General features: G+C 40.8%; 1 protein-coding gene across 1 annotated transcript; it reads left to right on the top strand.

Annotated features, from left to right (window-relative positions):
- The first annotated feature begins 6,291 nt into the window (after positions 1 to 6,291).
- Positions 6,292 to 25,884, top strand: LOC147335613 (Fc receptor-like protein 5). The gene is made up of 15 exons (XM_086286083.1): positions 6,292 to 6,337; positions 18,715 to 18,972; positions 19,072 to 19,347; positions 19,494 to 19,793; positions 20,611 to 20,874; positions 21,712 to 21,957; positions 22,565 to 22,684; positions 22,844 to 22,859; positions 22,939 to 23,030; positions 23,410 to 23,460; positions 23,579 to 23,641; positions 23,762 to 23,821; positions 25,571 to 25,633; positions 25,714 to 25,824; positions 25,877 to 25,884. Exons 1-15 carry the CDS (start codon positions 6,292 to 6,294, stop codon positions 25,882 to 25,884), a joined length of 1,974 nt encoding a protein of 657 aa, XP_086142209.1.
- Positions 25,885 to 26,476: the final 592 nt, after the last annotated feature.

The raw sequence follows: 26,476 nt of genomic DNA on the forward strand, positions 1-26,476 counted from the left end.
AACTGACTAGCTGACTGAAAGACTGAGTGGCTGGCTGAATAACTGAGCACTAACAGGAATGACAACATAACATCAATGACACGACAAGGGCTGAAGGGAAGAGAGGGCTTAAATACATGACTAACAATGACAACGATTGGAGACAGGTGAGTGAACAGCTGAACATAATGAACTAATGATAAATGGGAAGAGGACTGAACATAATGCACACAGACCAAGGCTAACACAATAAAACAGGAAGTGGAACAGGCAGTAGATAAACAGTGAACGTGAACTGAAAATACTCGGTCAACGATCCAGAAACCCTGACAATACTGGTGTTTTTAAAAGTCATGTTTGACTTTATGACTTTCTGAATAGTTTCTGGGATGCTTAGAACTCAAATTGCACTGCTGGAAATAGTTTATTTTGATGCATATGATTTTTTTTGCAAATTTGCATTAAAATAATTATTTTCGTTTTTCCTGCAGTATATAAAAATTGGTGTATTTCAAAAATGAAACTATGAAGACACTCAAAATAAATTTCCTGTGGTGGGAAACTATTTTGTGCAACTTTTTTGTATTTACAGTTTTGAGGGATAAGCCTCTTAAATTTCTCTAACTAGAAATATATGTTAAAAAAACAAAAACGATTTTTTTTGTAGTTTATTGCATTTTTTTTGCAATTTATGTAATTACTATGCACTTAATGCATATTATTAAAATTTGGGCTATAATGGTTGCATTGACGTATAGCAACTTGAAATGCTCCCAAAAATTGCACTACAGCATATAAAAATATAATAGGAACCCCAGGATTGCAGAAATTGCCATCAGATTACAATTTTTTCACTGCAGCAAAAGAGCACACCAGTGATGTGCGAATAATGAACAAACCTTTCAATACTCGAGAATTACTTTACTGACTCGTGAATCATGATTCACAAGCCCAACTGACTCATTCACTGACTCATCCCTGTTACTGTTAGCAAACTAATTTCACTAGTAGAAATATATCTAGCTTATCATTAAAATTGTGGGAAAAAACAACAGCCAGTTTCTTAACAAAAACATTTCTGCTCTGGGATGGAAGAAAAACCCATGAGTAGAAAGCTCACATCAAGACAATAGCTCAAAAGTTCACAGTAGCATCGCTCTGCTAACGTGCTAACAGCACATTTTAGTTACTCACCCCTTCCCTTCATGGGAGCTAATGTCCTGTGCTGAATCGTAGCATGAACGAATCACTCACTCATTCACTCACTACCTCCCTTCCTGTGCTGAATCATAGCACGAACGAATCACTTAGGCTGTATCCCAATTCAGGGTCTGTAGCCTTAAAGTACACATTTCAAGGCCGATTACGTCACAGCGGCGCGCCGAAGGCTGTCCCAATTCAAAGGCTGCTCGAAATGCGGCCCTCAAATGCGTCCTTCATTTCCCTGAATTTTAAGGCTGTGGCAGTGTAGACTTCATGGCCCAACATATCCCAGAATGCATAGCGCGGCGGTGGGTGTAGATAATTTTGCCGAAAAAAAACGGCGGATGAGGGGCGGCCGAAGAGTAAACTTTAAGTAAGTACTGAATATTATGTCACTTATTTATGTGCAAATGTTTAATAACGAAGAACATTAAAACATTACTGTTGGCCACATGTCGGCAAAGTTATGTGACATTAGTGACGTTTGTACTAACTTGGTTTTAAGGCCTTTACTTTAAAATATACGCCGTTCAATAGCTGACCTTAATCTTACAGAGAATGATCAAAGCTCATGTAGAAACAAATAAACAAATGAACAAAAGATTTTCTCCTTCATTTCTGTCAAACAAAGCTGTCTGACACGTTTCCAGCTGTTAGTATCATGGTTGCTAGGCAACCTGGGCAGGGCAACGGAGGCTAGACCGTCCCATTTCACAAGCCTCGCACTTCCGGCCTTAGCGGTCTTTGAGTACGTGGCCCTTGAGGATCGTTGAGGCTGCGTACTTTAAGGCTGCAGACCCTGAATTGGGATACAGCCTTAGGACTAGGGATGGGTATCGTTTAGGTTTTATCCGATACCGGTGCCAAACCGGTACTTTTGAAACGGTGCCGGTGCTTAAACGGTGCTTAAAGAATGGAGAACACAAAATTGGTCCAAAAACCTCTCATGTTCAGCTGTTTCCCTCTTTTTCTTTGGTCATTTTAGCCTTTTTGGCCAGGGTGAAGGGAGTATCTGCCATCAAACAAGAAGACAGCCGCATGTAGCTATGATGATGTTTGCTAGTTCACCTTACATGCATTAATGTAATAACGTGATTAGCCTACTCAACGTAAATTGCCATCATCATCCGTCATCATTTCTGCTACACTGGCAGGGCTAGGAGCCAGGACTCTCTTCTTCGTGTTTTTGGGGGATGTTGCTCCAGGTCCGATAACAGGCAACCCACCCGCAGTAGATGTGCACGGTGTGAGGTCTCGCAGCAAGCTATCAAATACGGCGCATTTCTCGGCTTTTAAAAAAAATGCTATGCGTCGCCAGGTGTTTCGTCAGATTTGAGGTGTTACCTCCTTTGACAGTATCACAGTATCAGCTTAAAGCACTTGTTGCAGGCTGCTGAGTTTGCATATTTTGCTGTGAAGTACAGCCAGACTTTTGACCGCTTCGCCTTGGGCATTTTTAATCTGGAGCTCTGCTCTAAAAGAACGTACGTACCTGGACCCGCCTACTATCCTCGGAAACGTAAAATGATTGGCTAGAATCTAAAGTGTATCACAGCTCAGGAAAAAAAAAGCACCGAAATAAAGCACCTAAATGTGCGCTGCTTTTCGGTCTGGTTACTACCGTTTGTGTCAGAACCGGTGCCATCATGGCACCGGACACCGGTACCCATCCCTACTTAGGACTCACTCACAGCTTCTTCTTCTACTTCTTGGTTGGCAACTGACATTAAGGTGCATTACTGCCCCCTGGCTCACAGCTCAGTGGATGCTCACGCTACAGTCAGTCTACACTTTGTTTGTTTTGCAAAGATAATAAGCAGGCTAAAGGAAAAAATATATGAACTCAGTTCCACCACCATTAAAAAAACTACAGTGTCTGACTCGCATTCTGCTGTTGCAATAATGTAAGTAAAATAATCATAAATTTGCTATTTCACTAAATTATTTAGATGAGAATATATATATTTGACACATTTAAGGAAAATACTAATAAAATAAAATAAATAAAATAAAACAAATGTTCCCTTTAGAAATCTTATTTTTTGTGCTCTTTTTTCCTCTATAAAATAGTTGTTTTTCATTGTTAATCACTCATCTTAGAAGTAGGATTTATATGTAAAGAGAAACAAATTAAATTTGAGTGAATATGTAAATTTCTCGCACTCTCTGGGCAACTGACTCAGTGAGTCAAATGACTCAAAAAACTCGATTCATTTTGGTGAGTGACTCATTCAAACTCGATTCAGTAAAAAGAATCAAATTTACCATCACCAGCGCACACTACTTCCTGTAGACAACTTTCTCTACAAAAAAAAAAAGAAGACATTGTGCTCCATTACCACTAGGTGGTAGTAACACTTCTAAACAACTATAACATGTCCATTCCATGACAGTAACATTTAAGACTTTAGTGACTGAGACTATAAACATATCCAGAAAATGTTTCATGATGTTTGAAACTCTGACCTGAAAGAATAGGTCACTTTTCAAAAAGACATGACTGATAGAAAATATTGTATGAGCTATTTGTTTGTATAACTGCAAGTAAACACACAGCTACAAGCTTATCTGGATTTGTAGTGTGATAGTGTCAGAGCTGACAAGCAGGGAGGTGCAGACTAGGAAGAAGAAAGGAGAGGAGATAAAGAATAAAGACACAGAGATAGAGAAATGAGGTGGAAATACAAGAAAAGATAAAAAAAGAAAAGAAAAAAAGAACAAAGCTGAAGTAAAGCATGATGGGTCACCACCTGCTGCATGTGTAACAAAATACAGTCCAAAAACAAACAACCCCCTTGAAAGAGAGTAGAAGGAAGAAGGGGCTCCCCAGACAGAGCACCCAGACGGGCCATTGGAGTCCAAACACCTTCTTTATTCTTTTCCTCAATAAACCATGTTCATTCTTTCTAACAATGTGTCCTTATTGAAATTAAAGTCAGCTTTGTTTGGTACTCTGAGTCCTGCTCTGCATGTGGGTCTACTTTTTGAACTGACTCTGAGCAGAATCACATAATTCTGCTGGTAACATATAGTGTTCAACACAAACATCATTAATACAGTGTTTATATCATTATTTCACATCATCTGTTTGTATCCTTTTATAGTGTTTACATGTAGTCAGATGGCAAGATGTCAAAGCAACACAAAGAATTCAGAATAAATGAGTTTGTGCTTCGTTTTAAATAGCAACAGATAATAAATGTAACTATGAATTTATTTGCTGTCTTTGTTACTTTACTTTGTGAACCATGAAGGTCTTTAGTCTCACTTCAGCCACACACTGAGTCGTTTCCTGTGTTTGGGTCTCCACCAAACTTAAAACCAGAATTTAACCACAAGTTGTGAACATTCACAGATCAAAGGAGCCTTTTCACTGCATGATAACATTTGTGCTAACTGTGAAATACATCTACATGTTTGCATACAGAGACTCATAAACAAAGAAAAAAACAAATGAATTAAAAAGACTTCATAGAAAATAAAAGCAGAAAAGGATGCTTTCATATTTCTACTCGCAGTGACTCCCAGTCTGCCAGAAAAGCAATAATGCAGTGTGACAATGATCCACAGGAAACTGCAAAAATCACAGAAGAGCTTTAAAGAAGAAAATGGCAAACAAATAAATAAATATGACAACAGAACAGCTTTGTATGTTACAGAGAAAGATGTCAACAAAAGAAACAAACTTCTATGTTTGCAGTGGACAGGAAATGTAAACCTGTCACCTAACTGCTGTGGTCAAAGCTAAAGGAGCTGTTTGAGTTTTGTGTAAAAGGGAAGGAAGCACAGAGAGACCAATCAGATGAAGAAACTGCAGAAAAACTCTTGTTGTATCTAAACTAAACACAACTTCTTTTTTCTTCATCTTCTTTGTTCAAAGTAAAACTCTTTGTGCAGCAGGCTGGATGTGACGATGGGGCAATCTTTGCTCTGCACGATGGGCTTTTTCTGTAAGTACACGTCTGACATTGTTTGAATGGCACTGACTCATTAACAGAAGCTTTACTTTATATTTATTTGGATTTAATCAGTTGTATAATGTCTACTGAGCTTTTATTTATTTATCATTTTAGTGCTCAGTACTGTCATCTATGGAAATGCTGAAGGTAAGAAATGCTGTTTTTCTTGCAGTTCGCATATGCAGCTGTTATTACTGACCATTCAAACAGATCACAGTACTGAGTCTTATTTAGAGCTACAGCTATTGATTATTTTAGTAATCAAGTGTTGTATTGATTTTCAACTGATTAATCAAGTAAATGGATAAGAAATACTTACTATACTATAATAATTTGTATGAATAAATATTCAAAAGGTACATTATATTGCCAAATGTCACTCAGCCATCCAAATCATTGAATTCTCAGTGAGACCTGCGGCTCGTCCATGGCCACAGGTGTATAAAATCAAGCATGTAGGCATGCAGGCTGCTTCTACAAACATCTTTGAAAGAATGAGTCGCTCTCAGGAGCTCAGTGAATTCCAGCGTGGCACTGTGATATGATGCCACCTGTGTCCAATTTTGTCACTACTAAATATTTCACAGTCAGTTGTTAGTGGTATTATAGCAAAGTAGAAGTGATTGGGAACGACAGCAACGCATGAAGTGGTAGGTTAAGTAAAACCACACAGAGGGGTTAGTGGATACTGATACGTGCAGCGGTCTCCAACTTTCTACTGAGTCAATCACTACAGACCTCCAAACTTTATGTGGCCTTCAGATTAGCTCAAGAAGAGAACGTACAGAACTTCATGAATGGGTTTCCATGGTTAAGCAGCTCCAAGTCTTGAGCACGCTTCATCTGAACTCTAGAGCAGTGGAGATGTGTTCTCTGGAGTAACGAATCACACTTCTCTATCTGGCAATCTGATAATGAGTGTGGTTTTGGCAGCTTCCAGGGTAACAGCACTTGTCTCACTGCACTGTGCCAAGTGCAAAGTTAGGTGGAGGGGGGATTATGGTGTGGGGCTGTTTATCAGGAGTTAGTTCCAGTGAAAAAAACTCTTAATGCTTCAGCATACCGAGACATTTTGGACAATTTCATGTTGTTGGCTGCAATGAAGAAAAGCACATCAGCATTCTGAAGTTTGCTGCTGAAAACAGATGTTATGACGGTGCAGAATAATAATTCAGTGTCCAACCTAACAGGCTCAGGTCAGGTCAGAGTTTTACTGGCCCATGTATATTTTTATTGGCCTATCCCTGCCTATCAGTAGAAAGTGCGAAGGTTTGTTTTTCTTCATGTTGCAGCTGGTGGATCAGGTGTTGTGTTGAAGGGCTCTGTCCGTGGTCTTTTATGGTGATTATAATAAGAGGCGCTGCTGTTCTGGACCCTAGAAAAATGTTTTCTTTCTACCTGAGCTCACAGTCTCTGTAACAGCTGGGCCTTTTTGCTCTTTGTAGTGTGTTAGTATAGACAGTCCTCTATACTAAAACATGCCAGCGTCATTGTCACTGCTTCTGTTGTGTTATCAGTCTTTTTGTGTTGACTGTGGGCTGTGTGGGCTTAATGCCATCATACTCTTTATTCACACATTCAATTCAATTCAATTCAATTCAATTTTATTTATATAGCGCCAAATCACAACAAAAGTCGCCTCAAGGCGCTTCATAGATACAGAGAAAAACCCAACAATCATATGACCCCCTATGAGCAAGCACTTTGGCGACAGTGGGAAGGAAAAACTCCCTTTTACCAGGAAGAAACCTCCGGCAGAACCAGGCTCAGGGAGGGGCGGGGCCATCTGCTGCGACCGGTTGGGGTGAGAGAAGGAAGACAGGATAAAGACATGCTGTGGAAGAGAGACAGAGGTTAATAACAGATATGATTCAATGCAGAGAGGTCTGTTAATACATAGTGAGTGAGAAAGGTGACTGGAAAGGAAAAACTCAATGCATCATGGGAATCCCCCGGCAGCCTACATCTATTGCAGCATAACTAAGGGAGGATCCAGGGTCACCTGGTCCAGCCCTAACTATATGCTTTAGCAAAAAGGAAAGTTTTAAGCCTAATCTTAAAAGTAGAGATAGTGTCTGTCTCCCAAATCCAAACTGGAAGCTGGTTCCACAGAAGAGGGGCCTGAAAACTGAAGGCTCTCCCTCCCATTCTACTTTTAAATACTCTAGGAACAACAAGTAGGCCTGCAGAGCGAGAGCGGAGCGCTCTAATAGGGTGATATGGTACTACAAGGTCATTAAGATAAGATGGGGCCTGATTATTTAAGACCTTGTATGTGAGGAGCAGGATTTTGAATTCAATTCTGGATTTAACAGGAAGCCAATGAAGGGAAGCCAAAACAGGAGAAATATGCTCTCTCTTTCTAGTCCCTGTCAGGACTCTTGCTGCAGAATTTTGGATTAGCTGAAGGCTTTTCAGCGAGTTTTTTGGACATCCTGATAATAATGAATTACAGTAGTCCAGCCTGGAAGTAATAAATGCATGAACTAACATGTGAGCCTGCTGCAGGTTTTCTACTGCAGCTCTGTTTTTATTCACAAATTTGAGTAAAACATTGTGCTGACAACCGAGTGTTACACAGTCATCAAGCGTGGGAGGAACAAATTTGTGTTGAAGATTTTTTTAAATAATAAAGTTATTTTAATTACTCAATGAATAGCTGAATGTTATTGCTGTGTAAATTCTTACACTGTTATACATTTAAACTTCCATGGTGTGCTGTCTGCCTCAGTGTCCTCTGGAAATACCTCTAAAAGCTGTCAAATTTAAAAAAGAACAAGGCTTCACACACACAACTAGGTGACAGTTGTGTATATATATATATATATATATATATATATATAAAAAACAAAACACCCAGCACGCCCCTGCGGGCGGTTTATCCTTCAAGCTCGGGTCCTCTACCAGAGGCCTGGGAGCTTGAGGGTCCTGCGCAGTATCTTAGCTGTTCCCAGGACTGCGCTCTTCTGGACAGAGATCTCCGATGTTATTCCCGGGATCTGCTGGAGCCACTCGCCTAGCTTGGGAGTCACCGCACCTAGTGCTCCGATTACCACGGGGACCACCGTTACGGTAAATAATAGAAAAATAGGATCATGGCCAAGCTTGAAACCTGGATCCCCCGTAGCCGGTTACCAAGATTACGTGAAGTACCCTCAGAAGGTCTGCTAGATGATGTTAATGCAGCACTACGGACAATACCTACAACCACGATATATATATAAATATATATATATATATATATATATATATATATATATATATATATATATATATATATATATTAGGGGTGCAACGATACACAAAATTCACGGTTCGGTTCGGTTCGGTTCGATACTTTGGTATCACGGTTCGATATTTTTTCGATACAAAATAAAATGTTCATGCCTTTTTAATTTGTCATTTATTAAAATTATAAATATATATTTTAACTCAAAAGTACAGTTTTTAAATTTAACCCTAACCCTTGTGCGTGTTTTTTATTTTGACAGCGAATGCGCACCTGCGGACCACTTATGTGCACCCCTGGTTATTTAGCTCATCATATCGCAGCCACAGAAATTCTTTTGTCCATGAAACCATAAAGCTGCACTTTCTTTTTGCCTTATAGTCTGATTTGTCATAACTTTTCCGTTTTGTGGTAAGCTTTTCTTTGGCTGTCACTTCTTCACCCTGACCTGTCTTATTTGGCTCAGCAGAACTAAAATATATATCCTGTTGCTTTTACACACGCACTCACATAAGCTCAGCGATTCTCTGCGCGATCAACCTCTCACATGTTTAAGCTTGCTGCGGGAGATTTCACTTGTCATGTTTGCGTAGTAAGCTAACGATTAATAAGACGATGTCAGAGGAATTGGTGCACAAATTATCATCACTCACCAATCAGTACTGTCGCTCTCTATACACAGTTCACGCGATTGCAAAGTGAAAGCAAAAAACAAGCGCAAATTCAAACGCGATTTCAATATGTCACATATTGACAGTGGCTCACCGATGCCAATGACATAATTACCCAGCTACATTTCCGAAAGACTGCAAAAGCATTGACATATATTTTTCCTTCCTACAATAGCCGGACGGGCAGGGCAGAGATAGATTTTGGTAGCCCGACTGGAAAAATCTCTAGCCCCAGGACGTCGGGCTAGCGATTTTGCGAGCCCTGTGTCTGATTGAGGAATCACTCATCTTTGGAAAAGAGAGTTTATTACAGAGAAATGTCTCTTTCCAAAATAAAAGCTATACTATCCGCTTCTTCTGGGCTATATTCTCAGCAGCATATTAAACATATCAGGTCCCCATGAGGAGAATCATGTGCTAACGGCTGTCTATATGACTCGGGTAAAGTTTGTAGCATGCATGCTTGTTGTCTTTGTCATCTTTCACTTGTCTTTGCACTAGGATGATGTCGGCATAAATGTTCAGTCATATTCGTTGTGTTCCCACTAGTGCTTTCAGGTTAACCTCGTTAAAATGACCTTAACGCCACAACACGGCAAATCTCCATTAACGAGCTACCCCTGATAGCCCCGTGCATGGGGCTAGACAGCCAACACGTTAACGAGCTAACTGCGCTAACACACTAGCTCCCACCCATGTAATTGAGCATTGCGTGGCACATCCAACATACTGTTTTACTTTAGTCCATGACTCGCTTACCTTCAGGGTCATACGTCACATGAAAACCAAAATAATTCCAAACGCCAGATCTGAATGAGGGTGGGGGAGGTTCAATTTGCCATGTTGCAAGGAGAGCTTAACTTCTGTCTCGCTAGCTTGCCCTGCGCTCTTCCTTCTGACTATGCTGTCTGTGTGGAGCGCTCAGTGGATCTGCGCTCGACAGTGCAGCCTAGGCGGAGTAGTCGAACGCAGATTCACTGAGCGCTCCACACAGACAGCATCGTCAGAAGGAAAGTTGATAAAATTAATTACAAATGTTGTATTGTTCGATACATATGCGTACCGAACCGAAAGCACTGTATCGAACGGTTCAATATCGATACGAATATCGTTGCACCCCTAATATATATATATGTGTATATTATATGAATGACGCCTCAGGAAATCACATGATAGGGTGGGGTTAGGTTTCACAATGAGCTCACCCGAAACCTTGGCTGATTGTGACCTACACCCGTTTTCACACCTTGGCTCGTGTGATTAGATAGAGGATCATCAGGGGGTCAATTGTCCCTCTTGGGTTAGGGCTTAAATCTGGGACTCTCCACTTCAAGCAACCTAAAGAAGCCCAGACACTTTTCTTTCCAAGCTCCTTAGACTAAATGTTACATGAATTAATCAATATTTGAAATAGTCCTTAATTAAATATATAAATAACAATTAAATGTCAATTAATTTCATTTTAAACATTTATTTATTTATTTCCCATTTTGATTAATTAATGGTGTATTTAATTAATGCTTTTTGACACTTGGGACCCTCCTTAGACCTGGGTAGCTGCGGGGTTGTGTAGGCAGGAAAACATACACTGTGGACACAAGTGTTTACTGGTGTTGGCCAGAGGGGCCGATGGCACGATATGGCAGCCTCGCTTCTGTCAGTCTGCCCCAGGGCAGCTGTGGCTACAACTGTAGCTGCCTCCACCAGTGTGTGAATGTGAGAGTGAATGAATAGTGGCATTGTAAAGCGCTTTGGGTGCCTTGAAAAGCGCTATATAAATCCAATCCATTATTATTATTATTATTAAGTGGGTGTGCCCACACAGGGCTGACAGCTAGTGATGGCCCGCTTGAAGCTGAAGCTCAGGTGCGTGTGTCAAAAAAATCAACACACTGCTTCAGAAGCACTGTGTTGAAGCTTGATTCGTTTGGCCAGAGTCACGTGATCAGTGACGTCCGAAGCTTCATTTAGAACCTAACTGCTTCGGTGTCTGATTCAATGGTTTATAAGCAGGTGAATCATTCGCGGGATTTGTGGAGTGTTTTGATGGTGACAGATAGCGAACCACTGATCATTCTACTGAGAGATTTGGAGCCAGCGAGGAATAGAGGAGGTTCTGTTGTGTGGGAGAATTTTGAGTTGATTTTTGTCAATCGGGTGGGTTTTCCAGCTTTGTGTTCTGGCTTTTTGCTTTTGTTTTGTGCGTGTTTATTATATCTGAAAACGGGAAAAAGGTAAAATGTCAAACATCTGCTTCCATAATATAAATATCATTAAATAACTTTAGAAAAACTTCCACTTGATTCTTTACATGTAATGTTGTAAAAATATATATTTTATTGTTTAATTAATCTAAAAATGTTAGTCTGCCAAATGTGCAGCAATTGAATTTATTTATTCTCTTTAGCTGATAGTTTGTGGGGCCCAGGTAGACTGTATAACTGCATCTCTACCAGTTTCTCTGCACTCCAGCCTCCTCTGTGCCATGTGAAGGGATTTTCGTTAAGGCAGGAGAAATTATCGCCATGAAAAGGAGCAGGTTCGGCCATCGCACACTAGAACAAATTCCCTTTTTAAATAAAAATGGAAAAGGGTTACCTTAAATGCATCATGTTTTTAATTTGCAAGTTCATAAGCATTTTCCTTTTCCATTTCTCAATCAATTCTACCCCCAGGTCAAAAATATCCATCCATCCATCCATCCATGCATTTTCATCCGCTTTATCCGAGGCCGGGTCGCGGGGGCAGCAGCCTAAGCAAAGAGGCCCAGACCTCCCTCTCCCCAGCCACCTCCTCCAGCTTATCCGGGGGAATACCAAGGCGTTCCCAGGCCAGCCGAGAGATATAATCTCTCCAGCGTGTCCTGGGTCTGCCCCGGGGCCTCCTCCCGGTGGGACATGCCTCGAACACCTCACCCAGGAGGCGCCCAGGGGGCATCCTTGTCAGATGCCCGAACCACCTCAGCTGACTCCTTTCGATGTGGAGCAGCAGCGGCTCTACTCTGAGCCCCTCCCGGATGGCCGAACTTCTCACCCTATCTCTAAGGGAGAGGCCAGCCACCCTTCGGAGGAAGCTCATTTCTGCCGCTTGTATCCGCGATCTCGTTCTTTCGGTCACTACCCACAGCTCGTGGCCATAGGTGAGGGTAGGGACGTAGATCGACCGGTAAATTGAGAGCTTCGCTTTTACACTCAGCTCCCTCTTCACCACGACGGACCGGTGCAGCGTCCGCATTACTGCAGCTGCAGCCCCAATCCGTCTGTCGATCTCCGGCTCCCTTCTCCCATCACTCGCGAACAAGACCCCGAGATACTTGAACTCCTCCACTTGGGGCAGGAACTCATCCCCGACCCGGAGTGGGCACTCCACCCTTTTCCGGCTGAGAACCATGGCCTCAGATTTGGAGGTGCTGATCCTCATTCCCGCTGCTTCACACTCGGCTGCGAACCGCTCCAGTGCGAGCTGGAGGCCCTCACCCGATGAAGCCAACAGAACCACATCATCCGCAAAAATCAGAGATGAGATTCTGAGGCCACCAAAGCGAAAGCCCTCCGCCACTTGGCTGCGCCTAGAAATCCTGTCCATAAAAATTATGAACAGAACCGGAGACAAAGGGCAGCCCTGGCGGAGCCCATCACCCACCGGGAATGAGTCCGACTTATTGCCGGCAATGCGAACCAAGCTCTTGCAACGGTTGTATAGGGATCGAATGGCCCGTAGCAATGGGCCAGACACCCCATACTCCCGCAGCACCTCCCACAGGACACCCCGAGGGACACGGTCGAATGCCTTCTCCAAGTCCACAAAACACATGTAGACTGGTTGGGCAAACTCCCATGCACCCTCAAGTATCCTGGAGGGGATAAAGAGCTGGTCCAGTGTTCCGCGACCAGGACGAAAACCGCATTGTTCCTCCTGTATCCGAGGTTCGACTAGCGGACGAACTCTCCTTTCCAGCACCCTGGCATAGACTTTCCCTGGGAGGCTGAGGAGTGTGATCCCCCTGTAGTTGGAACACACCCTCCGGTCCCCCTTCTTAAAGATGGGGACCACCACCCCGGTCTGCCATTCCACAGGTACTGCCCCTGATCTCCACGCAACATTGCAAAGGCGTGTCAACCAGGACAGCCCTACAACGTCCAGAGCCTTCAGGAACTCGGGGCGGACCTCATCAACACCAGGGGCTCTGCCACCAAGGAGTTGTTTAACTGCCTCAGTGACCTCGCCCCCGGAAATTGGCGGGTCATTCCCCTCATCCCCAGACTCTGCTTCCTCCTCGGAAGACGTGTCAGTGGGATTAAGGAGGTCCTCGAAGTATTCCTTCCACCGCCTGACAATTTTCTCAGTCGACGTCAGCAGCGCTCTGCCAGCACTATACACAGTGCAGGTAGAGCACCGCTTTCCCCTCCTGAGACGCCTGACGGTTTGCCAGAATCTCTTCGAGGCAGTCCGAAATTCTTTTTCCATGGCCTCTCCGAACTCCTCCCACACCCGAGTTTTTGCTTCAGCCACTGCCCGAGCCGCATTCCGCTTGGCCTGTCGATACCTGTCGGCTGCCTCCGGAGTCCCACAGGCTAACCAAGCCTGATAGGACTCCTTCTTCAGCCTGGTGGCTCCCTTCACCTCTGGTGACCACCATTTGGTTCGGGGATTACCACCACGGCAGGCACCAACCACCCTGCGGCCGCAGCTCAATGCAGCAGCTTCGGCAATGGAGACGCTGAACATGGTCCATTCGGACTCGATGTCCCCAGTCTCCCTCGGAATGCTGTCGAAGCTCTGCCGGAGGTGTGCGTTGAAGATCTCGCGGACTGGGGCCTCTGCTAGACGTTCCCAGCACACCCTCACTACGCGTTTAGGTGCACCAGGTCTGTCCAGTGTCCTCCCCCGCCACCTGATCCAACTCACCACCAGGTGGTGATCAGTTGACAGCTCAGCCCCTCTCTTTACCCGAGTGTCCAGAACATATGGTCGCAGGTCTGGTGATACGATTACAAAATCGATCATCGACCTACGGCCTAGAGCATCCTGGTGCCATGTGCACTTATGGACACTCTTATGTTCGAAGGTCAAAAATATGTCTGGGAAAATTTCCCTAATATAATATTATTTATAAATACACCCGTCTAGCGATTAAATGCATACGTGCATGGAGGCAAGACCTCACAGCAGAAGCATACTCCATAATGTGTTGTACATTATTATATGTATATATTATATGTAACGTGGTATTTTTCAATTATTGTATTTACCAACATCAAGAAGTCACAAGCAAAGAAAGACCACACCATGGTGCATATTTAAACAAGGAGAGTTTACTGGTCAAAACTATTTATTAAACAAATAAAACACATTTTTTTAACCACCAAAAAATACACGTTCAAAGCAACACAACAGCGGCCCAATATCAGACAGAATTCCACTCTGTAGAGTGGGCAATCATTATGAAGCGGTTGGTTTTATTTTGTGGATTCAAGCTGCACTTCATATTTTTGGCCACCAGATAGGACTGTGTTGAAAAGCTTCGAGTAATGAACCGTTTTTCAATACAAGCTTCAGTGCTTCAGAAAGCTTCATTTGGCCATCACTAGCTGACAGCAGATTTGGTGGTTCCCAGATTTGTGGGCACCAGTAGTGATATATTGGTTTGGTTTTAGAACATGAGCACATACATAAAAGCCATCATTCCTCTAGACATGGTAGCTTTGCTCATTCATGTCTTTATTTATTTGATGCTTTGATTAGGTTTAATCTACTTGTGACCCGTGGTAGGTACCTATTTAAAATAGGACAGAGCCGTAGGCGCACAGTCAGTTTAAAAGAGTTTAATTTTTAATACAAAATAAAAGAAACAGTGTAACAGCGGCACCTAAAAACAATTAAAAACTTTACCTTATTAAAAAATGATAAAACTGTATGATTGCCCGTGAGACAGGACAAGCGCTGCGGGGAACCGTTTAAAAACAAATCAACATAGCACACATGTTAAAAAGGGACGGCAACTCACACATGACTCCAAATGGGCAAAACACTATAGAAAAAGGCAAATCTTCAGTGCCGTCTTCCTATATGGAGTGCCAGGACTGCCATAATGAATTAATTAAATACACCATTAAATAATTAATTAAATGTGGCAATAATTAATTAAAATTGGAATTAATTAATTAAATAAATAGTTATGACACATGTAATTAATTAATTATTGACACATTTAATTAATTATTGACACATTTAATTAATTATTTAATGATATATTTATTTATTTCATTTTGGCAGTCCTGACACCTGGCTCTCATCATGAAATAATTTTATCTGTCAGCCTCACCCATCAAACTCAGGGGGCGGGGTTAACGCTGATCGAATCAAAACCATTGCTTTGGCCTGGTGGCCATTGTTTCTAGCACACAACAACCGGCATGTGGAAGCTAACAGAACTGAACTTTGAAAAACCCTGTTTGTGTGTCACCAAATACCGTTTTAATATTTTTTTAGCCGAGAATGTAGTGGTTTAATCTTCATGTGTCTGGTCGGTTTGTCAAGATACAGCCTCTTTGCAAAAGTGCTTCGATGATTTCGGAGATGTCTGTCCAGTCTCACGGCAAAGCGTGGGATAGACCCGCTCGCCTCGCAAGCAATCCCACCGACAAAGCGCAGGCCCCGGTACACAGCTGTAGTAACCCCCGCTGACTTCTTTTACTGAGGTTATATTTATCGGTGTTTTATTTCCTGATGTTCTTATGTGTCCTACGTGTTTCAGTCGCCAATTCTGAATTATAACTAACATTAAAAACATGTTTAAGGAGGAGAGAGAGCAAATAAATCTGTTTAACATCTGATCTTTGGGTTTTTGTTCAGTAATCAGTGTGACCTGTGTATAAACGCATAAAAGAGATAACGTTGGTGTTTCTGTCATGTAGTAATTGCTGGCTTTAACTGTACAAAGGTTGTTCGACACTATGAAACACATACAGACTTCATGATGTTCGGCTAATATTTTTATTGTGAATATTAATCATGCTGACCTCGCTCTGTACACCATGCAGCGAGGTCAGCATATCCACAATATCCACGATATCCTCAGCTCCATGAGTTAACACAAAGTTTCTCAACTGACTATCTAACTTCCAACTATTCCAGAGACGTGAAAATATACAGCATAAAGAAAAGTGTAAGAGACCCAGCAGCAGATTAGAATAATAGTTATACATTTAATAAATCACCAAATGAATCCAAGAAACGAGCAAACCTGTTCCGACAATCTGAGTTTGTATTCCCTCAGCTGCAGACTCGCTGCTGTTTAAATGTTTGAAAAGGAAGATTAGATATAAAAAACGTCAAACATAGACTCAGTCTGCCTTCACATTTGATATGAGGCCAGAACGTATAGTGGCTGTGTCCTGTTTTAAGATCATACATGTAAAATTGTTGTCTGACCTCCGTCGATCCAGCCGCTCAGAGTCCGTGGTTACCATGGTTACTGCATAATCAGCTATAATGTTAACAGCTGGCACTGAGGAAACCTACAGGCAGCATGGGTGTTTATGTTTTTCATTGCAAAAGAACCGTCTGAATGGTTAACTGAAGTTAACTTGGATAAATTATAGTTAAGGGGTATCACAGATAACGCCCACGTGAGCTGTGTGACTGTTCACCACTGAAATCAGCAGGCTATTACTGAAATACATGTGCTATATCATAAACTATGATATAAATAGGGAGGTCCTATTAACATGTTTAGTTTTAAAGGACACCTTCCTGCCTTTAGTCTCCTTCATGAGCAGTATTCGTTTTCTTCTAACATCCAGAAGTCTGCACAATGTGTTTCATAGTTTGTAACAAGCCTTTGACAGGTAAACATAACATGACCGAAAAAGCAAAAAAAAAAAAAAAAAAAAAAAAAAGAGAGAGAGAGTGTTGACATAAGAGAAAATGCTCTCAATTATGGAGACAGGCAAATGGTTCATTTATGTTTGACGTGTGTTTACTCCTCCCTAAATATCGTCGGTGAAGTTTGCCATGCACGTCAGATTTTCCTGCGCATTTTTATACCTCTGCCAACAGAGAGAGAAAAAAAATCACATTCTAACAGACAGCTGGTGCTTAGAATACAGTTGAATAACTATTAAAAAACAGATGATATTTAGATGATAGTTCAGTCTAACACATGTGCCACTGAACCATTAAACGTCTGTGAAACTATGCAGTTATGAAACGTAACTTTAACCTCAGCCAAACCGATTTGCTCAGTTGTAAATAAAACAGCGAAGTAAACGTGACCCGACAGACAGAACCTGAGTGAATGAAGTCCAGCGTTTAACCACTGAGAGCTAAAACTCAGCTGAGGTTTCAAAGCTGTGTGCCGGTGATTGGACATCAGCCGCTGATGAAGTGCTCTGTAAGGAAACAAGCTCCAGCAGCTCTGCGCTCGGGGAAAACACTATATTTACTTATCTTGTGCAGAAAAATGCGCTGACATTGCGTTATATCGAGCACCGGCTGCCCAGTTAAACTGTGACTATCACCAGGTAACTAGGCGTGTTTCTTGAATTAGCAGCAGGTGTTAAACAGCTGACAGATGAGGAGGAGGATGCATGCAGGTAAACTGAGGGTCTGTTGAGCTGATCGCTGGTTTCGTGAGAAAAATGTCAGCTCGTTCTTTATGTTGCAGAAGCACAGAGACACAAGACCAGGCGGAAAGAGACGATCGTTCGGTGAAAATGAGAATCTGCGAATGCAACATGTGGAACACGGAGAGTGGAATATGTAAACAAACCGGTTAACGTAACCCCCTGGGTGCACTCTGCATACTAATTGTTAGCAGAGCTAGTGAAATCTCTGAAAACATCTGAGCACTTTTGCAAACATGTTCTATGTTGACAACCTGACCAGACGTACGTCGCGACATTCGCGGCTAAAACACTGTTAAAAGTGTAGCTGGTGACAGAAAAACGGGGTATTTTAAAACTACACCACCACCATTGCTGCCTGTGATTTGATCTGCATTCTGGGATAACTGGCTGCCCCAAGTCTACACAAGCAATCGATTATCTAGGATCGACCTGTTTTGACTTACTTTGCACGGCAACCAATCAAATGTTAGAGAAGCTGCATGGGCAGCGTTAACCCCGCCCCCTGAGTTTGATGGGTGAGGCTGACAGATAAAATTATTTCATGATGAGAGCCAGGCGCCAGGACTGCCAAAATGAAATAAATAAATATATCATTAAATAATTAATTAAATGTGTCAATAATTAATTAAATGTGTCAATAATTAATTAAAATGTGAAATACATAAATAATTAATTAAATGTGTCAATAATTAATTAATTACATGTGTCAATAATTAATTAAAATGTGAAATACATAAATAATTAATTAAATGTGTCAATAATTAATTAATTACATGTGGCATAACTAATTATTTAATTAATTAATTCCAATTTTAATTAATTATTGCCACATTTAATTTTTATTTAATGGTGTATTTAATTAATTCATTATGGCAGTCCTTCGGGCCCACCGCTGTGCATGCAAAAGCGGGGAGACAAAAAAGGATTTGTTTTCCCTGTAGCGCCTTCACCGTCTGCGACAATATATATATATATTTCCATCTTTAAATTGTTCTGATTCAGTCATTTTTACTTTTATGTTCTTGTTCTAAACTGAACTGCAGCCAAACCAAAGGCTGAACTGAGAGCTGATAACACAGCTGTTCCAGTAGGGGGCAGTGTGACCCTGACCTGCTCTGTGAGCCCATCATCATCATCTTTTGGATGGAAATACTACTGGTACAGAGATTGGAAATCTTATCAACCTGTGACAAATGGACAAATCAGTGTCTCAGAGGGAGGACGCTACAGCTGCAGAGGAGGAAGAGGAGAACCAGTTTACTACACAGAGTTGAGTGAGTCAGTTTGGATTGACACAACTGGTGAGTTTAAATGTAACTTCCTACAAAACACTACATCTCATAGTAACTGAACCTTTTGTCTTTCATGTGTTTTTATTGGACTTTCTTGAACAGTAACAGCCTCAATCAGGCCTGTTGTGACTCTGCATCCAAACTGGTCTGAGATATACGGAGGAGAGACGATCACTGTCAGATGTGAGATCCATGGAGGAGACACTGAGTGGGATTATGAGTGGGAAACAAACAGCATCAGAAAACCTCCAAATCAAAATGAATACAGGATTAGATCTGCTTCATCATTCAACAGTGGAAACTATCGCTGTAAGGGCAGAATGAAAAGTTCACAGCATGAAACAACAGAGTGGAGTGATTCAGTCACACTGACAGTTTCTGACAGTAAGTCATGTTTGCTTTAAGCTGTTTGAACACTTTGTAAAATGTGTTTCTGTTCATAGACTGAGATTATTATTCTTTGTATAAACTGAGCTCACTGTTCAGAGACTGTACTACATGTTCACTGAGAGAAAATCTTTGTTGAACAGATGAACCCCGTCCTGTCCTCACTGTGTCTCCATCATGGCTGAGTCCTGGAGCCTCAGTAACTCTGAACTGTGAGGTTGAACATCCGTCTGCAGGATGGAGCTTCTACTGGTATAAAGCTGTTCCTGATCTATCAGAGGAATCCTCCAGTTATGAGCTGCTACCTGATGGCAGTGGGACTGCACAGGACTCCTACATCATTCATGGACAGACACACACAGCAGGATATGTGTGCAGAGCTGGAAGAGGAGACCCAGAGTATCACACTGATCACAGTCAACCAAAGTTTGTCTGGTCTGCAGGTCAGTTTGTTTCTCTCTGTCCTTTCAATGAGCTCATGTTAGCTCATCATTTTTATTCAACAACATTTAGACCATTAAAATCTCATCTCCATGACAACTATTGATGTCTGTGTACATACTGTTTGTACTGATTATTTTTACTTGGTGCACAGACAGGATTTACACAGTTAAGACTCTTTGTTTAGTGCTCAGGTAGGTGTTCAGATAAAAAAGTCAAATATAGTTAATAAAGAAACAAAGATGTCAGCAGGCAGGTTAACAACTCTGACAAATACAAGACAAACACTGACTACAGATGGACGCTAGAAGAAGACGTCACAAATAACAGCTGCTGTTATTGTTCATTTAAAATATACTTCAAAGGTTTTTAGTTTTGGTCCTGCTGCTGCAAAATATCTCACTGTAGAAGGAATCTGTGAAACAGACAATATCACAGAATTATGACAGAAACATTACAGCAAATGACTGAAGTGTGTTCAGAGTGATCTGTATCAGGTGGATGATGCTGAGAGTGATGACTCAAAGCTCATGATGTCACATGACGTGTACCAAGCTCTACATGAGCTGCCAGCAGATAAAGCATGTGGGTTAGATCATCTTAAACATGTCAGTATTCGGCTGACATTGATTTGACTGTCTGTGTGATTCAGGGCTTGTTGTCAGACTCAGTGTTGTCTCACCAAACAAACACTTTATCATATTGAACTATTAAATTTGATTTTCAAAACAAAAGCTTCAAACAAACAAATATTTTCACTGTGATATTTTGAATCCTAACATCTGTGAGCTTTGTGTCTTCACTGCATGTTGTTTCCAGATGTTCATTCAGCAGCGTCTCTCACAGTGAGTCCTGACAGAGTGCAACACTTCAACTCTGACTCTGTCTCACTGACCTGTGAGGGAAACTTCACTGAGTGGAGAGTGATGACTGTTCCCCAGAGTGATCCTTTATATTATTATAACTGTGAGAGAATGACTGGATCCACATGTAACATCCACACATCAAAGTCAGATACTGGAGTGTACTGGTGTGAGTCTGGATCAGGAGAGTTCAGCAGTGCAGTCAACATCACTGTACAGAGTATGTTATTATACATTTACTTCTTGGATCTGAATCATTTAGACGTCACATGAACATTTGTCTCAGCTTTGCTGTATGTGAAGTAATTCTATGTGGCAAAACAAAAAAAATTCTGACAATTTTAGACAGAAAAGCATCAAAATATTCTAATTTGTTGGTCTCATTTCATTCTATTTTTTCATAATTACGTTTGTAAAAATTTGCAGACAGTAATTTTATATGATCTGTGTCAGAATAAAACTCTACAAAGCTCAACATCTCGGTCATCAGATTAAATGAACTTTTATTGTCTCCATTCAGAAAAATTCAGGCAAACACGTGATGCAAAATAAGACAAACATACAAATGTTTACAATTTCAAGTATAACCATTAAATTATGTCACTGTTAATAATTTGACTCCTGCAGGGAGGATGAAGGGAGCATCCCAACTATATTTCCAGTCCTCTTAATCAAATTTTGAATTTGGGATCTGAGCTTGACAGAAAGTTTGCCAAAACATGTAGTGATATCACAAATAGCAGATTCAACAATCTCCACATAAAATAGTAACATGATGCAATTATACACTCCATGGACCCTCAGCCTTCTAACAAAAATGCAAGTGCTGACGACACGAAGTGTTGATGGTCCACATGATGAACCCACTGTAACTGAACATCTAAGCACTGAAATGTTGTCACTTGTTCAAACGTCTCTCCAGTCATTAAAACCAGGCTCTCAGAAAATCTCTCTGAAGCCAGGTCTGCATGTAGATCATGAGACACGACTCACAGCTTTTTCTCAAAGTGTGCACCAGCTGATGTGACTGAAACAATTGTGTGTGGTTGTTTCACAGATGGTGATGTTCCTATCCTGGTGAGTCCTGTTCATCCTGTGACTGAGGGAGCTTCTGTTAATCTGAGCTGCAGTTTGAGAACACAAAAAATACTTTCCAATGTGTTTTTCTATCACAATGACAAACTTATTCAAAATGATACCCGAGGGGAGCTGAAGATCTCTGCAGTGTCAAAGTCTGATGAAGGTTTCTACAAGTGTCAGTACTCAGGAAGAGAGTCAGCACAGAGCTGGATGTCAGTTAAAGGTGAGCAGGATCAAAGCATTTGATGGATTTTAATGGATTTCATGCTTGAGAAGGAACATTAGATTGTCTGTTTAAAGGCTTGAAGTCACCTGGATCTATTTTGTCAGAACTTTTTGTAATATTTTGTAATATCTGTATATTGTCAGGTTTAATATTGTTGTGATTCAGGACTCAAGTGCAGGAAGTAATGAGTGAAAGTTTCTTCATCAAACAAAGGTTCATTCATTTAACGCAACATTTTGCAAGCTTCGACTTGGTCAACAAGAACAAAACATAAATGAACTTAAACTTAAGGAGTGAGTCCTACAAAAACATCTTAACTGAGGTGAGAGAGACAGGCCAGAGGAGCGCACATAACAGTGTGAGGGCGGCAGATCTGTGGGAGAGGAGAGAGCAGTTAGGGCAGGAAATCTGAGGGAATGTGACAAGACAGAGAGTGTTCATAAAGTGGCTGCACTACATAGAATAAATAAATACATAGAAAATGCAATAGTGTTCCCTTAAAAGCAAATACTGTCAACAGAGTGAGCTGCCTTAGCAGAGATTTGTGCTCTCAGAGTGTTTGTTTTATACTTTATTAATAATTAATTATTGTTTGTTGTTACAGTAACTGTGTCTGGAGCTGACAGCTCTTCATCTCCTGTGTGGTTGATGGTTGGACTGGTTTGTGGAGTCTCTCTCATTATTATTCTCCTGCTCTTGTTGTATCGCTGCAGACAGTCCAAGTGTAAGAGCCTCTTCTTTTCATGCTGTATTAGAGAGTTTATTTACTACATACACTTTAATTATTCACACATATACATGTATTCTGATCTCATGACACTAAATATCAGTGGAACAATTTATACATGACAAACATGTGTAATAACATTTGTCTCTTTCACAGATTCCTGCTTCACCAGGTTGGTAAAATACTTTTTATTATTATTTTAAACAAACATCAGTTACTTTTGAGTTTATTGTGTTTATTTCCTGTTTTAGGTCGATCCAGTCTGAGAGTCACAGTCCGGGCTCCTCCACAAATCATGGAGTCAACCAGAATGAAACTCATGAGTACGGCTATGTTCAATACGGTCAGCATTTTACCGATCTTTATTATCATCATTATTAATATTGACTTTTAAATCAGTCTTCATAAACAGGAACAGTTTTTAGGCTCATTTTGTGCTCAGCAGCTTTTCAAAGAACGTTCGTCAAAATCCAGTGGAACAAACATCCAAACAGCCAGCTGACACATGAACATAAAATGAGAAATAAACAGGATTTTACAACCTGATTGTGTCTTTAAGTTGACTGAAAGAATCCACAATGTTGTTGTTTAATATCATAACAACACAAACAGTAACAACTTTATGGGTTCATGGTCCGAAAATATCATGAACAGAAATATTTAATCTCTTTTTTATGTTTTTATTAAAATGATTAATGTGACCCTGGTTCGTCTTTTTTTAGGTACTAATCACATCTACGAATCAGTTTCTCATGTCAAAGACAACAGAAATGGTGCAGTATATGTGCAGAAAAGCACAGAGCAGTTACAGATGAAACTTGTTTTTGATTTAATGAAACTAATTCCATGTGACATGTTTACAATCCTGTAACTAAAATATGAACATTTCAGGATTAGATGAACATCAAGATGTCACATACGCTCTTATTAAATTTAAAACCTTTGGAAAGAAGAGTGAGTACATAAAACACATGCAGTTTAAAAATAATAACTGTAAATATAATGTAAAAATACAAAAAATAAAGATTAAAAAAAATTATTTTCTTGTGTCAAATAACCTGATCATCTTCACAGGGAAGCATCATGAACCAGAGCAGAGTGCTGTTTACTCTGAGGTGAAGACGGGAGCTGCAGGTACAGTCACAACAGTCTCATTCAGTGTTTCTACTGAAATGTGTCATTTCATTATGTTGCAGGTTATTATAGGTCAACATGGAGTTTAGTTATTCCCTTACCAAGCTTAGCTGCTACATATCAGCAGAGTTAATTTGCAGTCATTTAGGTTTTGGTGGGTTAGTCATTAAGTCAGGTGTATTTGTTTAACATGATACTGTGTTGTTGTTGTCATTCAAAGCACTCAAACACAGACACACTGGAGAAGTTGAACAGATTTATTGAGTGATTCAGAAACACAGCAGGTCAGAATGTTTGCAAAGAACGAAGAAAACTCAAAACAAACTTCTTCCACAGTTTGAGTTCAGTCTCTTCCTCAGATCACAGGTTAATGTCACCAACAGGTTTGTTGGGTTGCCTTTCATTAAAGTGTCTTGATGCATGCTCAATCATCCAGGCAAGTGAAGCCCAAAAAGTCACCAGGACGCTACAACACAGAGTAAACACCATCCCCACAGACACAGCGTCCAGGGAAGCAGAAAAACATTACATCAAGAAGGCCCTGAGTAAATGTGGTTATCCCAGCTAGACATTTGTCAAAGCTGGGAAGGCACCTAAAGAAAGCTCCAGCTGATCCAGGAGAGAAGGACAAGCGCTGCCTAAGTGAAAACCTGTAGTGATCCCATTTGTGTCAGGAGTATCGGAAGAGCTGAGACGCATTTTCTCTAAACACTGCGTCTCTGTGGCTTTTAAACCCCAAAACACGCTGCGCCAAAAATTGGTATGTCCAGATGAACAGAATCAACTTTTTGGGGCTTTCATTAAAGTCTTTAATCAGGGAGGCAAAAAAGTCAGCTTTTCAGCTGGATTTACTGAATCACAGCATCCACTGATTCTGAACCAGAGCACTGATCACAAAACCAAACACAAACAAATAAAGCATATAATCTGAGTGCGGTGCACCACTAGAAGCACAGCAGAGCTTGAGCACAGCTGTTTAAGCTGGTTGTTTGATACAGGAAAGTATCGGATGTGCCAATAGCATGGAAAGTGTGTGTGGAATAAATGTAGGGCATATAAATATGAGTAAGTGATGAAAGTAGGGGATGATGCAACATCTGAAGAAAGCACAGTGGAGTTCACAGTCAAAAGTTTCAGTTGTCCAATCACTGTGAATTTATGAACTGAAATGATCATTTTTGTCCTTCACAAGACTTGGAAGACTTTGTACTGTGTTACTGCTTCCTCATTTGGACTTTCAGGCACAGGATGGAGAGAAGTGCAACACTGACCGGGGCATTACCCCTCTCCTCACTTCCACACTATATCTGAAATCAGTGATAGCACTGAGTAGATTAGTTACATTAGGATAACAGTCAGGTGATTGAATTACATGATTATTACTAGTTGATTAAGATTTTTGTTTTGCTAATTTCTTTAAATAAAATATCCTGTGTTCAAAAGTCTAAATTGTTAACTTTTTGTGTAACAGTAAAGGCAACTTTAACTGTAAATACATCTCATACATAATTCTTACATGCTGCTCTTAGCACTTAAAGTAGTCTGTTCTTTTCTTGGCAGCTAAAGTAATAATCTAGTGAAACTACAAAGAGCGTGAATCATTAAGGGGAGCGTAGCATTAATGCTGTTAATGGCTGTGGCTGACAAATCAGGGTTGATCTGCAGAGTTTAAATCCACCTCTACTTCCAACAGCTCTGTGTCATATATCTGCTGATCAAATGCATCCTGAGCTCTGACTTCTCTTTTAGAGGACAGTCTCATGTATGCTGAGGTCAAACACCCCAAAAAAGGAAAAGCCAAGAAGAAAGCAGGTAAACAAAGTCTGCCATCACCTCCAGTGAATGTTGTTCAACATGTTTATCTGGTCTTAAAATCTTATTTCCACTCACAGGAAAATCAAGTCCTGCAGCTGATGCAGCAGTTTATTCTGAAGTCACGTTAGGAAGCTTTCCTGGTAATTATGCTGCCATGCAGGACGAGTTATTCTTCAAGTTATTAAATGGTGAACATCCTGAAACTTGGACATTTGTGTTCTTTGTGTGTTTGTCGTACAGGTCAGTGAGGAGAGCTGCAGCAGCAAAGCCAAAAAGAAGCATTTTATGAATCCACTGTTGCTCCTCTGCTGCCCAAATATCAGACACGCTCACTTTTTAGTGTTTATTAAGATGATATTGAATAATAATATGATATAGATTTGGTACTATCTTTTAGCATAAAGCACACAGAGGTGTGTCCTTGTTTCAGATCCATGCTCTTCATATTCACCTTTTATTCATTGTTGAGCTTTAATATCAAACTTTGAATGTATCCTGTTCCAACAGCAGTGAGAAAAAGTCTCTGATTTTTAGTAGCTGATAGCAGCAACTTAAAGTCAGCAGAGTTACATCAGGAAGTGCTGCTATGGACACAAACAAATACTTTTACTGTCTGAGTTTAAAGATCTGCATCACGTAAAAATGAATTATTTGGTATAAAAACATGAAAAAGCTGTTTTTCTTCCTTTTCTTTTTGCAGTATAAACATATTCTTTATGGTGACGAAGTGTGTGAATACCGCAGTGTGTGACGTCTCTTGGTGCAGCAAATTACATTTTCTGTTGAAAGTAAAAAAACCTGAAAACAGTCGGAGTCAGAGCTGAAAATGTGTGTTTTCAG

This window comes from Aulonocara sp. 'chitande type north' Nkhata Bay, linkage group LG3 (genome assembly GCF_057382095.1).
Source record: "Aulonocara sp. 'chitande type north' Nkhata Bay isolate Kocher_YH1m ecotype deep benthic linkage group LG3, A_spYH_male_GT1.1, whole genome shotgun sequence".
Classification (NCBI taxonomy): Eukaryota; Metazoa; Chordata; class Actinopteri; order Cichliformes; family Cichlidae; genus Aulonocara; species Aulonocara sp. 'chitande type north' Nkhata Bay.

What these genes read in the sequence shown, in the direction of transcription:
- LOC147335613 (XM_086286083.1), top strand. Translation starts at nt 6,292, where the DNA reads ATGACGGTGCAGAATAATAATTCAGTGTCCAACCTAACAGGCTCAG. An exon ending in CACACTGACAGTTTCTGACA is followed by an intron (nt 19,348 to 19,493) that starts GTAAGTCATGTT and finishes TTTGTTGAACAG; the next exon opens with ATGAACCCCGTCCTGTCCTC. An exon ending in GGTGAAGACGGGAGCTGCAG is followed by an intron (nt 23,822 to 25,570) that starts GTACAGTCACAA and finishes CTTCTCTTTTAG; the next exon opens with AGGACAGTCTCATGTATGCT.